Source organism: Chiloscyllium plagiosum, unplaced genomic scaffold (assembly GCF_037043375.1).
Source record: "Chiloscyllium plagiosum isolate Xiang-an unplaced genomic scaffold, Cpla_swu_hap1 HiC_scaffold_14, whole genome shotgun sequence".
Lineage (NCBI taxonomy): Eukaryota > Metazoa > Chordata > Chondrichthyes > Orectolobiformes > Hemiscylliidae > Chiloscyllium > Chiloscyllium plagiosum.
In genome coordinates this window covers 31,119,946-31,134,254 of record NW_028270152.1, presented here as the reverse complement: position 1 = coordinate 31,134,254, position 14,309 = coordinate 31,119,946, and the positions used below count along the sequence as shown (strand labels likewise).

The 14,309-nt window shown below is 38.5% G+C and overlaps 1 protein-coding gene across 8 annotated transcripts in view; it reads left to right on the top strand.

The window, feature by feature from the left end:
• iqsec1b (IQ motif and Sec7 domain ArfGEF 1b) overlaps positions 1-14,309 on the top strand; it is a 532,991-nt gene that overhangs the window by 482,630 nt on the left and 36,052 nt on the right. For all 8 annotated transcript variants that reach the window (XM_043707985.2, XM_043707986.2, XM_043707990.2 and 5 more), the window contains 2 exons: positions 8,745-8,906; positions 14,181-14,303. In XM_043707985.2, the coding sequence (XP_043563920.1) occupies positions 8,745-8,906; positions 14,181-14,303 (285 nt within the window). The remainder of the gene's footprint in view (positions 1-8,744; positions 8,907-14,180; positions 14,304-14,309) is intronic.

The window sequence follows — 14,309 nt, the reverse complement described above, 5'->3', positions numbered from 1 at the left end:
GAGGGTGCAGATGGGCTGCTTTGCTACAAAGAAGCATGAAACACTTTGAGTGAACAATACAGTATATAAGCATATAAGGCTGCAGGCCAAGTGCAGGAAATGTGATTAGAATGAATTGATGTTTGATGCACAATGGGCTGAAGGGCCTTGCTGACTGCTGTGAAAAGAATTCTATGACTCTCTGTAAATCTAGACTACTGTCCTGCCCAGTTATAAAGCAGTATTGAAAGAGGCCTGAGCGACCGGTTCCAGGGTATTCTGTCATCTTGGGAAAGTGAATAATAGGTGTTCTCTTTGGGTTGGAATGGAAAGAAGGCAAATTACATTATTTGATTTGGAGAAGCACCTGGAAACACAACCACCTGATGAAGGAGCGGCGCTTTGAAAGCTAGTGTTTCCAATTAAAACTGTTGGACTATAACCTGGTGTTGTGTGATTTTTGACATTATTTGGAAATGCAAAGTCCATTTACTTTTATTATTCTGAGAGAGAGTATTACAGGTACCAGGCATAGGCACTTTTTTCAGCCTGTCAAGATAATGTTCTTCACAGTTTTGATTCAAAGACAAATGAATATAGGAATCAAACAGGATAATTTTCTTCCCCATTCCCCCATTCTGAACATTTAAGGCATAACATATTAACTTTATGAATTTAGTCGTAAACTGTGAAATTCAGGCAGTAGAAATTCATATGTAATTTTACTTAATTTGTTTGTTTTGTGAAGTACATTTGGCCATCGTCGTTATGTTTGGAGGCACTGCTGTGATGATTCCAGTCTTTCATTTTGCAGAAGTGTGTTCAGGAGAATTTTCAAGATTCAGTTCCACATCAACAAGGATGCCAACATTATCTGGTTCTGGGGAACAAGCTGAGTCCAGTGAATCAAATGTCAGTAGGGGAATCTTTGGAGGACCATGATCATGGTTTAATAAAAAAAGTGTTTAAAAAAAAGTTAATTGAGTGAAACCAATTCACATGAGGTGAAAACTGGATTTGGCCCAGGTAAATTTGAATCAATGCTGGCAGTCAAATCTGTAATGAAATAATGGGCTCTGTTTCAAGAGGGGTACAGAGAATCATAGAATGGTCGTAGCGCAGTAGGTGGTCAGTCAGCTCATTGCATCTGTGCCAACTCTTTGCAAGAGCAATTGAGTGCATAACCCCAAAGCCCTGCATTTTTTTTCTTCCTTCAGATAATCCAATTGAAGGCCATGATGGAGTCTGCCTCCACCACACTTAGGCAGATCATTCCAAATCCAAACCATTCACAGATGTTGCAAATATTTAGTTCATAAATCATATGTTCCAGAATATGACTTTTCTGGTAAAGGTTAAAGCATTAAATGGAAATGTCTAGTAAAATTAACAAACCCTGATGTGAGTGCAATTCAAATAGACCCGCATTTAATTACAATTAATTATAGTTGACAAATTACTTGTGTTTATTTTATCAGAATAGTGGTGAAGTTGCACAAACAATAAAAAGCAAAGGCTTTCTGCTCCGAAGAAAGTCATATTGGACTCAAATTTAAAAATCACATGACACCAGGTTATGGTCCAATAGGTTTAATTGGAAGCACGAGCTTTCAGAGCGCTGCTCCTTCAGGTGGTTGTGGAATACACAATTGTAAGACACAATTTTTCGAATAAGTTTACAGTGCGATGTAACTGAAATTATACATTAAAAATACCTTGATTGTTTGTTAAGTTTCCCATCTGTTAGAATGATCATGTTAGTTTCACTTCTTTCGTATGTAAATCTCAAATTTTTTTTAAAAGTTACATTCTCAGGTTAACTTTAACAATTGAAGTCAGCCCGGATAATATGTTGAAAGTGTTAGCCCCCTGTGTGCTGTTGTCTGAGCCAGAGTGTTTAGACAGATTCTAGTCTAAAAAATGAAATAACAGAATCTTACATGGATTCATGCAGTTTTTGAGCAAAGTATAATGTAACTCTGCAAATACAAATTCACCCCACAAACGTGTGTGTGTGTGTGTGTGTGTGTGTGTGTGCGTGCGCGCGCCTGGGGTAGGGGTTTGTGAGTGTCTGTGAAAGAGAGTGTATATGTGTGTGAGTGTAAAGGGGTCTAAGTATGTGAGAGGGTGTATGTATGAGTGTGGGAGTGTGCGTGTCTCTGAGTGTCTGGGGTGGAGGCTTGAGTGTCTGTGAGAGAATGAATATCTGTGTGTGAGTGTAAAAGGGTCTAAGTCTGAGAGAGGGTGCATATGTGAGTGTGGGAGTGTGTGTGTGTCTGTAGGAGTGTGTGTGTGTATGTGTGTGTGTATATATATATATATATATATATATATATATATAGGAGTGTGTAACAGAACACAGAGGGCTAACACTTTCAACACATTATCTGGATGACTCCAATTGTTAAAGTTAACCTGTGAATGTAACTTTTAAAAATAGTTTTGTGATTTACATATGAAAGAAGTGAAACTAACATGGTCATTCTAACAGATGAGAGACTTAACAAACAATCAAGGTACTTTTCAATGTATAATTTCAGTTACGTCGCACTGTAAACTTTTGTGAAAGATTCTGTCTTACAATTGTGTACTCCACAACCACCTGATAAAGAATAGCGCTTCTAATTATATCTGTTGAGCTCTAACCTGGTGTTGTGTGATTTTTAACTTTGTACAGTCCAACACCGGCATCTCCAAATATTGGACTCAATGTTAACTTTGTTCTTCTCTCCAATGTTGTCTGACCTCCTGAGCTCCTCCAGCACTTTCAGCTTTTATTTCAGGTTTCCAGTGACTGCAGCATAGAGCCATAGAGATGTACAGCATGGAAACAGACCCTTCAGTCCAACTCGTTCATGCTGACCAGATATCCTAAATTAATCTAGTCGTATCTGCCAGAATTTGGCCCATATCCCACTAAACCCTTCCTATTTGTATACCCATCCAGATGCCTTTTTAAATGTTGTAATTGTACCAAATTCCACCACTTCCTTTGGCAGCTCATTGCACGCATGCACCACCCTCTGCATGAAAAAGTTGCCCCTTGGGTGTCTTTTAAATTTTTCTCCTCCCACCTTAAACCTATAACTTCTAGTTTTTGGACTCCCCCACCCCTGAGATAAGACCTTGTCTATCTACCCTATCCATGCCTCTCATGATTTCACAAACATCTGTAAGGTCACCCCTCAGCCTCCAATGTTCCACAGAAAATAGCCCCAGCCTATTCAGGCTCTTCCTATAACTCAAACCCTCCAATCCTGGCAACCTCCTTGTGAATCTTTTCTGAACCCTTTCAAATTTCACATCATTCTTCCTCTGGCAGGGAGACCAGAATTGCGCACACTGTTCCAAAAATGTACTAACCAATGTCCTATACAGCCACAACATGACCTCCAATTCGTATACTCAGTGCTCTGAGTATAAAGGCAAGTATAGCAAAAGCTTTCTTCACTATCCTATCTACCTGTGACTCCATTTTCAAGGAGCTATGCACCTCTGATTTTGTTTTATCAAAGAATCTTCTATCTAGCATCTATTGAAGGTTTATCCTTCAATAAAATATTAAAGTAATATTTAACTAAATTTTCGAGATGAAGTTAAGTTAGAGCGAGCTTTGTAAACATGTAACTTCTTATATCCAGGAAGTATGCAGATACTGTAATTGCATTCTGTAGAAATATAATTTTCTCATTTGGATAACAATAGTCAGAGTTGAGTTAAAGGTAAAATCATTATTTTAAATTTTTACTTGAGACCATCCCAAAGCTTTCCCTGTTGCGATGTAGATAGACTATTACAAAAGTTTTTATTCAATTTACTGGATGTCCATCACAGGAGACCATTGCAGTTTTGACCTAGGTGCAAGTGGTAAACCAAAAGGAATGAATGCTGATAAACCTACACTTGAAGCGGAGAAAACACTGATGATATTACTTATTGCAAGGCATGTGGATGAAACTTAAGAGCAGTTTAGAATTAGTGAAGGCAAAAGAAGCTGGAAAATTTGCATAGCTCAAATTTACAAGATCAAATTTATGATGGTCCTAAAAGTTCCAAGTGGCAGAAGGTAGGTTTCAGTCAGCTTGGAACAGGCCATGGCTTATCATTTCTCCTGCCAAATTGAATCTCTCCATCTTTGTATTACAAGTAAGATAAAAGAGAACAGTGCTCCCCGAATAATGTAAGAGATAAATAGCAAGATTTAAACAAGGAAAATGCATATGCTAGTTGTTAGAATGTATGGGTTCAAGTCCTACTTGCTCTAGAAGTTTTCATAAATTAGGACACTGGTGAGCCCTCCTGCTTAATTTAAACCAGCAGCACGGAAAAGATTTAGCCCATGCAGTAATCTGTGAAAATTCGAGAAGCCAAGAACTACTTACAGTAAAAATTAACAACTTTGTTTCTTAAAGTGTAACAGAGAATAATTAACTAACAACTATTTACAACTCCTTCCTCTAACCTATCTTTTACCTTCCCCTTCTGCAATACTAGTCCAGTTAACCCCCAGCCCCCAATTCAGATTTACCAAAAATTCAAGTTTTCAAAACTAGCCAGCTGTCATCTCTTTTATTTGGATCTTCCTTCTTAGGGGTTATGCTTCACAGGTCACGGATTGATAAAGAGTTATTAAGAGAGCTATTTTTTGGGCAGTCTCTGTGCTGGTGGCGTGGCAACTGTTCAATTTCCCGCGGTCTTGTATCCCCAAAGCATCGGATTGTGTCATTTGGCTTTTAAGATTGTTAATGTACTAAATTCAAACTTGTTTGGCATTTGATATTTTTCGGGGTACAAATTAAACTGATTGGCCTAATTCGAATCTGTTTTGTCATTTCCAGGCAAGCAGCTAATCTAGCTTTTGACCAAGTGTCACATTGTGACCTTACTGAGAACACTTGGTGCTGTCAGGTAGTTCTGCTAGCTTTTAACTCTCTTAAAAATACAGTACACCCACATCTTCATAACAATAAAATATCTGTGATGTGGATGTGCCGGTGTTAGAGAGGGATGGACAAAGTTAAAAATCGCACAACATCAGGTTGTAGTCCAATAGGTTTATTTGGAAATATTGTCTTTCAGAGAGCTGCTCCGTCATCAGGTAGCTGTGTTGACGGAGCAGCACTCTGAAAGCTAGTTACTTCCAAATAAACCTGTTGGACTATAACCTGGTGTTGTGTGATTTTTAATAATATATCTGAATAGGTTGAAAATAACTATAGGAATTTTGTTTTCAGCCTCTGGGTAGAGGCAGAAAATAATGGTGAGCTGTCACTCAACCCACTGGCCATGGCTTTAATTGATCTATATTGATGACTTAGATACGCAGGGCACCATTTCAAACTTTACAGTTGACACACAATTTGGAAGAATTGTTATCTGTGAGAAGGACTATGATGGAATTCAGTAGATCTTACAGTTGCTTTACTTGTGTTTGGTGAAATTTAAAGCAGAGAAGCAATATGTGCTGAAAGAAAGCATGAGGACAAACAATTTTTTTTTAAAAAGTCAACTCTTAAGGGGATGGAGGAGGTTCTAAGTCCACAAATTATTGAAAGTGGCAGTGTAGGATGTGAAAGTAGTTAATTAGATATGTGGGATCCTGGGCTTTAGAATTAGCCACAGCAAATCTCAAAAGCAAAGAAGTTACAGTACACAACATAGCTTTAGCCATATCTGGGGTATTGTGCCTAGTGCTGGTAACACACTTTCGGAAGAATGTGAAGGTAATTGAAAAGGTGCACAGAATATTTACATGATTGGTTCCAGATATGAAGAATTTCAGTTATATGGTTAAATTGGTGAAGTTTGAAAGAGGTGCTCAAAATCATGAGGGAAAAGAGTGTAAAGAAAGAAACAGTTCTCATTGAGATAAATGACACAACAAGCAAAGACAACATTTTTTTTGCAGCAATTGGTCAGTTTTTCTCTTCATTCATGGGATGCACATGTTACTGGCTGGGCTGGCATTAATTCTTCATCTCGGGTTGAGATTAGATTACTTACAGTGTGGAAACAGGCCCTTCGGCCCAACAAGTCCACACCGACCCGCCGAAGCGCAACCCACCCATACCCCTACATTTACCCCTTTAGCCTAAGGCTACGGGCAATTTAGCATGGCCAATTCACCTGACCCGCACATTTTTGGATTGTGGGAGGAAACCGGAGCACCCGGAGGAAACCCACGCAGACACGGGGAGAACGTGCAAACTCCACACAGTCAGTCGCCTGAGTCGGGAATTGAACCCGGGTCTCTGGCGCTGTGAGGCAGCAGTGCTAACCACTGTGCCACCGTGCCGCCCGTTGACTTTGAGAATGTTGTGGTGAACCGCCGCCTTGAACCGGTGCAGTCCATTTGCTGTAATTTTAGCTACAATGGAGCTCCAGAATTTTGCCCCAGTGATCCTAAAGGAACTGCAATATAATTCTAAGACAGGATGGTGAGTGGTATGGAGGGGAACTTGCAGGTGGTGCTGGTCCCATGTAATCGCTGCTCTTGTCCTTCTAGATGGTAGTGGTCACATGTTTGGAAGGTGTTAGCGAATCTTGAATACATTCACTGAAAATGTGAAATACAGATTGAATCTTGGTTTTCAAAAGGAAATTACGTAAGTATCTGAAGAGAGAAGGGCCAGGGGGAAGGGTGAGTGACCTAACGGAGTTGCTTCAGCAGAGAATCAGCATAGACATGACAAGGCAAATGGCTTCCTGAAACAATTTAAAGTCCATTTATAGATAGATATGCTCTCAAGACCTGACCTGAAATCTTATTTTAATAGAAGTAAAGTCCACAAACTATGGTTTTTCACTTTTTCTTTTACTCTGTTCTCAAATTGAGACATTTTGCACTGAATTCCATTCAGAAGGATTTGAAGTTGTGATACTGAAAGCAGCATAACTTTAGAAATTAGATCACTGATCTCATGGAGTTTTGTCAGAAGCTTTCCAATCAACAACCAGCAACAGCGGCACATCAAATGGTGTTCTGTTAATACCTTTATGATACTGCAATGAATAAGAAGGAAGGGTAGGGCAAGTGATATTTATTCCAAAGTACATTTTGTACTGATTTTGTTTTGAAGAGAGACTTTGTTAACAAATATAATTGTATTATTGTTCTTCCATTCATAATTGAGTCACTGCCATGAATGTGGATGGGGAGTACTGGGGAAGTACTTAGACATATAAATTAAGTTGCAAAGCAGTGTAAGCTCATACTGCACCAGCTATTTTGTTGCTTAAAGGTTCTGACTGAAAGCTGCTGTTTTTTTGCTTTTAAATGGCTAGTTCAATTGCACATCAAACTGCTGCTAATATATTCTGAGCTCAACGTCATTATTTATATTGCAGTTATCATTATCATGTTACACAAAAGATTGCAAACAAATATGCTCCCAGAGTGATGAATATGCATAAAGCCAAAAACCACTTAGAAAAAGAAAACTAAAGTTAGAATGTCAATAACCACATATTGTGGTGGTTCAGGTTCACCCAGCTAGCTATTCATTTTGTGGCGATATGGAATCTGTGGGCCATGTTTATTTTGGTTGTGGACAATTGCAACCCCTCTTTAGTTATTTGAAAACATTGTGTTTTTTTGGTTGCGTTTCAGCTCCATTGCCACAGAAGGCTCAAGTGTATTTAAGACTGAGATTGTCAAGGGAAATCAGGGTTACGTGGAGAAGGCAGGGGAATGTGGACGAGAAACTTACCAATAATTGGATGACAAAGCAGACTTGATTGTCTGAATGGCCTAATTTCTGCTCCTAAGTGTTATGATCTTATTTCTGACTCCATTTTTATTTAATCCCTTCCTGATCTCCTTAACCCATTCCCCCATCCTTTTGATGGTTTGCATTGCCAAAAATGGGCTTCCTGGGTGATTACTGATAGTTCAAAACAAAACAAAAAAAAATCATGGTGATTTGGTGGCCAGTCCAAAAAAAGGCCATTCCGTGCATTGAATCTGTACTGACCCTCAGAGCACCGCACCCAACCCAAAACTTCACCTTAACCCTACATTGTACAGTAGCCAATCCACCTAACTTGCATATCTTTGGACCATGAAAGGAAACCAGAACACCTGGAGGAAGCCCTCGCAGACATGGGAACATGTAAACCCGACACGTGTCAAGACTGGAATCAAACGGATGTCCTTGGTGCAGTGAGGAAGCAGTATGAACCACCTTAAAAAGGACCCAAGGGGAAACATTTTCACACAGAGGGTGGTGTGTGTATGGAATGAACTGCCAGAGGAAGTGATGGAGGCTGGTACAATTACAGCATTTAAAAGGCATTTGGATGGGTATATGAATGGAAAAAGTTTAGAGAGATCTGAGCCAAATGCTGGCAAATGGGACTAGGTCAGATTGGGATGCCTGATCAATGTGGATGAGTTGGACTGAAAGGTCTGTTTGTGTGCTGTGTGACTCTGCTTCCAGAGTGGTGTAACTGTTCTCAATGAATATAATATTGGCATTGGTTGCCAATCCTTTCTACTGAGAAAGGATTGCCTTTTTACAGAGCTTTTACAATGTTGATATGTAGAGAATTCCAAGGTTTTTACCCAATATTGGTGGTGTATGTCTCAGTCAGAACGTGTAGTTTAAAGGTACTTGATGGTGATGATGGTCTTTCAACATAATTTTTTTTCTGAAATTCTGTATATGCAATCCTATTGTACAACAATAAATATTTTGTTTCAAGATATATATTTCACAGCACATCATTTTTGGAAATATCTAACTGACTTTCATTTCTTTGCATAGAAAGCCTGAGAAAGGTGTGCAGTATCTGATTGAGCGTGGCTTTGTTCCTGATACACCTGTTGGTATTGCTCACTTCCTCCTTCAGCGGAAAGGTCTCAGCAGGCAGATGATTGGCGAGTTTTTAGGCAATCGGCAGAAGCAGTTCAACAGAGATGTACTTGAGTAAGTATCGCGCAAAAGAAATCACAATTTTCACTATTCTGAAGTTACCCAGTTTTCTATATTTTACTATTTTGGAGGTAACTGCTGGAAATGTGTTGCTGGAAAAGCGCAGCAGGTCAGGCAGCATCCAGGGAACAGGAGAATCGACGTTTCGGGCATAAGCCCTTCTTCAGGTAAACCTCAGAGCAAAGTAGTCAAGTCATTAAGGAACAGTTAAGAGAGCAGTGCATTGGGAATATTGCATCCAACTCGGTGAATACCCAGAAACTCCTGCCACTGTTGCTCTACTGACTTCTCCACTCGGCTCTGCTTCCAGTCGATCTTTGTCAGTTCCTCCCTCGTGCCCCTGTAATTAACTTTATTTAACTGTAATGCCATTACATCTGATTTTGCCTTCTCTTTTTCACACTGCAAACTGAAATCTACCACATTATGATTGCTGCCTCCTGAGTGTTCCCCTACTTTAAGATCTTTTATAAAGTCTGGCTCATTTGATAGCACTAAGTCCAGAATAGCCTGCTTCCTTGTGAGCTCCATCACAAGCTGTTCCAAAAAGCCATTCTGTAAGCATTCCAAGAACTCCCTTTCTTTAGATCACCAGCAACATTATTCACCCAGTCCACCTGCATAGTGAAGCCCCCAATGACCACTGTGACCTTGCCTTTCTGACATGCCCTATCTATTTCTTGGTACATCTTGTGCCGTTGGTCCTGATCACTGTTTGGAGGTCTGTATATAACTCCCATTATGTTTTTTTTTGCCTTTGTGGTTCCTCAACTCCATTCACACAGGCTCCACGTCATCTGACCCAATGTCATTCAGTGTCATAGATTTAATTTCATTCTTAGCTAACAAGGCAACCCTGCGCCCCCTCTGCCCATCTCCCTGTCTTTTTGATAAGTTGTAAATCCTTGGGTGTTTAACTGCCAGTCCAGATCATTGACATAGATTTTTTTTTTGGTTCCTTCTGATTCTGCTGCTGATATTTTCAGAACCTTCGCTATATTTTTCTTTATTTCTATCATATTGATTTGTAGCTGTGAACTGAAAGTTGAGGTCTGAAGGTAACCTTTGAAATGTGAGCAGCAGCTTGCTCTTTTTTTAAGTAGGACAACATACAAACTGATTTATTAGTTCATCACACCTGTAAGTTAATTGCAGGCTGATTCTTGTTCAAAGATGACCGAGCATAATGCATCTCCAGAACAAAACATCCAAAAACAGATAGCAGATGTTTAAATATTAACAGGGGCCATCACAGGGTGGTGAGTGCCAAGCAGAAAAAAGCACAAAGTGAAACCAAGTTTTGAACTGTGTATTTTGTCAGAAGGATTGTGACTACTAAAGCTATCTTATGGAGGTTGATTGCTGTCAGGTTATCCTCCCGTTGTCAACTTGATCAACGTTGGGAGAATAGAATCCCAGTTATAAGAATTAACTGAATATTCCTCTGAGCCTACTAGAAGCTATTTGTATTAACTGGTATCTTCAGAAACCAAGCAAAGTACAATCCCATGTGCCTATGATATTCTGGATGGTGGAAACTGCTTAATTATCTAGCCAATTATTTCTTTCATTTTTCTTTAATTTATCCTTTAACTGAGACAGACAGATAGACAATCTGTGTGCGTGGAGATTAGAATCAAAGAAGATTGGGTTTAAATCATAGAACTTAATTAGATCAGGTAGATTTGATTTGGCACCTTGCCTGTAAGTTAGAACAATGAGTATGCCAATTCTCAGGCTTTTATTCATTGGTTGACGATTTACCTTTTCAGTGTCTTTGAAGATACGGTATCTCCCTGACTTTTCAAAGGGGATTTAAGAGAGTGCAGCTCATAGAGGAAAAAGCAAAGGAGAATAACCAGCTGATGGTGATTTCCTTTAACTACATCACTTGAACTAAGGAGTCATGGATGCTTTCTCTTCTTAGGTTAGATGTTCCTGCTGTGTTCGTCACCTGCCTAACATCCAGTTAGGAGGCTGCTGTTATAATGAGCTCTCCTGACCCCATCACTAGTGTTCACTTGTCTGGAATTCTCCCTCATTGCCTGAATAAGGCAACATTGTATATGCAACTCTCAATGCATTCTATTAACTTGTTTTTAAAGATGCAAACACCTTACACAGCTTCTTCGGGTGGAGGCAATAACCTTGTGGTATTAGCGCTAGACTATTAATTCAGAGAATCAGGAAATGTTCTGGGGCCTGGATTCGAATCCTGCCAGGGCAGATGGTGAAATTTAAATTAAATAACAAATTAAGAGCATAATTATGACCATGAAAACATTGTCACTTGTCATAGGAATGCATCTGGTTTATTAATGTCCTTTGGGAGGGAAGCTTACCTAATCTGGCCTACATGTGACTCCAGACCTACAACAATGAATTTGACTGTTTATTACCTCCAGGCAGTTAGGGATGGGCAATAAAATACTGGCCAAGACACTGACACCCATATTCCTTGAATAATAAAATAAACCATCTTTTGCAAGTTTTAGTCCAAAAACAAAATAATGAGATCTTTCCTGGGTTAAATGTCCCATATATTAGACCCCTGGGCCAGATGTTACAGTTTTGATTTGCAAGGAACAATCTAAATGATTTGGTTTAGCAAACACTGCAATTTCTTGATGCTTTAATATCTCTCTTCCATTTGTTCTTTGAAATGCTTAACCAGTCATCTACTCCCTGACAGCTGCAAATGCAACTGAAATGCATTTTGAATGCTGCTTCTTGCTGTCTTTGCTTTCCTTTTCAAGAAAGAATACTAATGTTAGTTGTCTGTGGTGGAAACTGTTACAATTACAGCATTTAAAAGGCATCTGGATGGGTATATGAATAGGAAGGGTTTAGAGAGATACAGGCCAAGTGCTGGCAAATGGGACTAGATTAAATTAGGATATCTGGTTGGCATGGACAAGTTGGACCGAAGGATCTGTTTCCATGCTGTACACCCCTGTGACTCTATGTAGAGTTGCCCATAAATTCATATTTGGCTATTAAGCTGATCTGTCAAAAAGGAAGTTGAGTAATAACAATACGGCTGACCTTGTTTTGGAAAAGTAACTTTCATTTCTTGAGTATAAACATTTTTTTAAAAGTACAAATGCTAGTTATCTCTCCTGACCTAACTGATAACCGACTATAAGAAAAACTTGAATATAAGGATTAATCTATAAATCATTTTCCTGGTGTGTGCACCTATGTCAGTAGGCCCAGAAGAACTGGAGAGTTGCGACAGATTTGAAGGAGATACACCTTCCAATTATCTGTGTACAATATGGAATGAGAGAAGATATACATTTTCATAATGAAATAAAGCTGTTAGTCATCTGAAGATGCTAACAGCTGTGCTCTGAGGCCATTGATTAGTTACTGGAGTATAAGCCAAATAAATAATGGCATAGATAAGTTTGTCATCTTGTTTCAACATACACTTCCGACTCCAGTGTTTTTTTTTTGCAGCACAAAACATTTGGTTGTATTGAATTTTTACTTTGATCGAGTTGCTTATATTAATGGGTTTCTGATCAAAATATAATCATATGCAAACAAAACATGTTTACACACTGGCAGTTTCCAGACAACTACAAGGAAAATAGATTCTGGCCTCTTGGCAGAAAAATAGCAAATTTAAACTTGTCATAAGAAGATTCTGAAATAATGAAAAGGTTCTTAGGATGTGAAATGTAACCGCACTCCCTTTTCATTACATGTCACAGTACCTGAAACAAAGCATATTCACAATCCTGCTTATAATCTGGGTAAGGAGCAGCTCATGATTTTCACACCATGTCCTAATTAGAATTTACTACACCCTTAGGATTGCATTTCATTTTTCAAATTTTTTTTGTATGCTACACACCTGAAATTTGATTGTCACTGTGTGTAAGGTCCTGCTCTGCATTTATTCATTGAAGATGAGATAGGAGACAAAATTCATAATTCTATTTGTTATAAACTGTTTTAAACCAGTTTTGTCTATTATTACCTCAGAGTTTACTTTGTCAATCCTGCCTCTGTTTAGCATAATCTGCAAATGTCTCTAAAGCACATAGTATTTCTGATCATTACCTGCTGATATAAATCAGAGCCAGTGTTAAAAATGGCTGATCGACTTGTCTCTAATTTCACAACTGAGGAACTGTTCTTACCTAAATTCATTGATTTTGCAATGTTGCTCAATGATACAATACGGAATAATCATAAGTAGACCAAAATAAGAATCAAAACAACACCGAGCACCACGGAGATTGTGGAAATTATTCATCTGCTAGGTGGAGTCATCTAATATGTTTTTGATTCTTTTTATGATTTAGATATGTAAGCCCATTGCTGGAATTATTGTTTGCATTTAGTTGGCATGTCACTTTAGTAGTTATAAAAGTGTGCTGAATAGATGAAAATGTAAAGTAGACTTTAATGTTAATTTTTTTTCTCGCTTGAAGTTGGTATAGGTCATCCCTCTTTCAATAAATTCTCAGAAGGAGTCTAAATTCCTGCAACCCCATATCACTTCTGCAACAAGCCCAAACTATTTCTATGCAAATATTTCACAGTTTTACATTGGCTTCCATCATTTTAAATATTTGAAATAGCCTTTGTTACGGAACTTTATCAAAGGTTTCCCATTATATTGGTTATACTACATCCAAAGACTTTTCAAAACTTATTAGGAATGTCATTGACTTGAAGTATTAAGGAAATTGAACAGACACCGATGCTTCCAAGTTTTCTGTAAAAAGATCAGTCAAGTGAGAAAATATAGTTCACATCACGTCTTTGCTAGCTTTTAAGGCCTGATGACTCTAATATTCTTTGCTCCACAACCATGTGAAGAAAGTCGACCAAAATATTAGGAAGGTTGACCTAAACCTTGGTCACTGAGTTGACCTTTGAGAGATCTTGAGGACTGAAAAAGTCTTAAAAGGATTTAGGGCACTAAATTATTATTATTGAGTGAAATCCAAGCAACTTTATCATTTTATACAAACTATTTAGTGAAGAAAAGTGTGGTGGGCAAGATTCCAAGATTGTTTATGTAGCCACAGAATTATTTAATCTTAGGCCCCAACTGCAACTTAATGGAGAACAGTCATCGTGCTCATTCAAAATGGTGGTTAACGATGTCACAAGCTTAAGTTATTTTGCTCCAAGGAGAGTAGCAAAAAATGTTTATAAAAATTGTTTAGAAGAAGCATTTTTCTGCACTCTAAATACTAGAATACCTTAAATCATGCCAATTAATCAATGACATTTGTTTTATTTCAGTTGTGTTGTTGACGAGATGGACTTTTCAGGCATGGAATTAGATGAAGCTCTCAGAAAGTTCCAGGCACACATTCGGGTCCAAGGAGAGGCACAGAAAGTAGAACGTCTCATCGAGGCTTTCAGGTATTG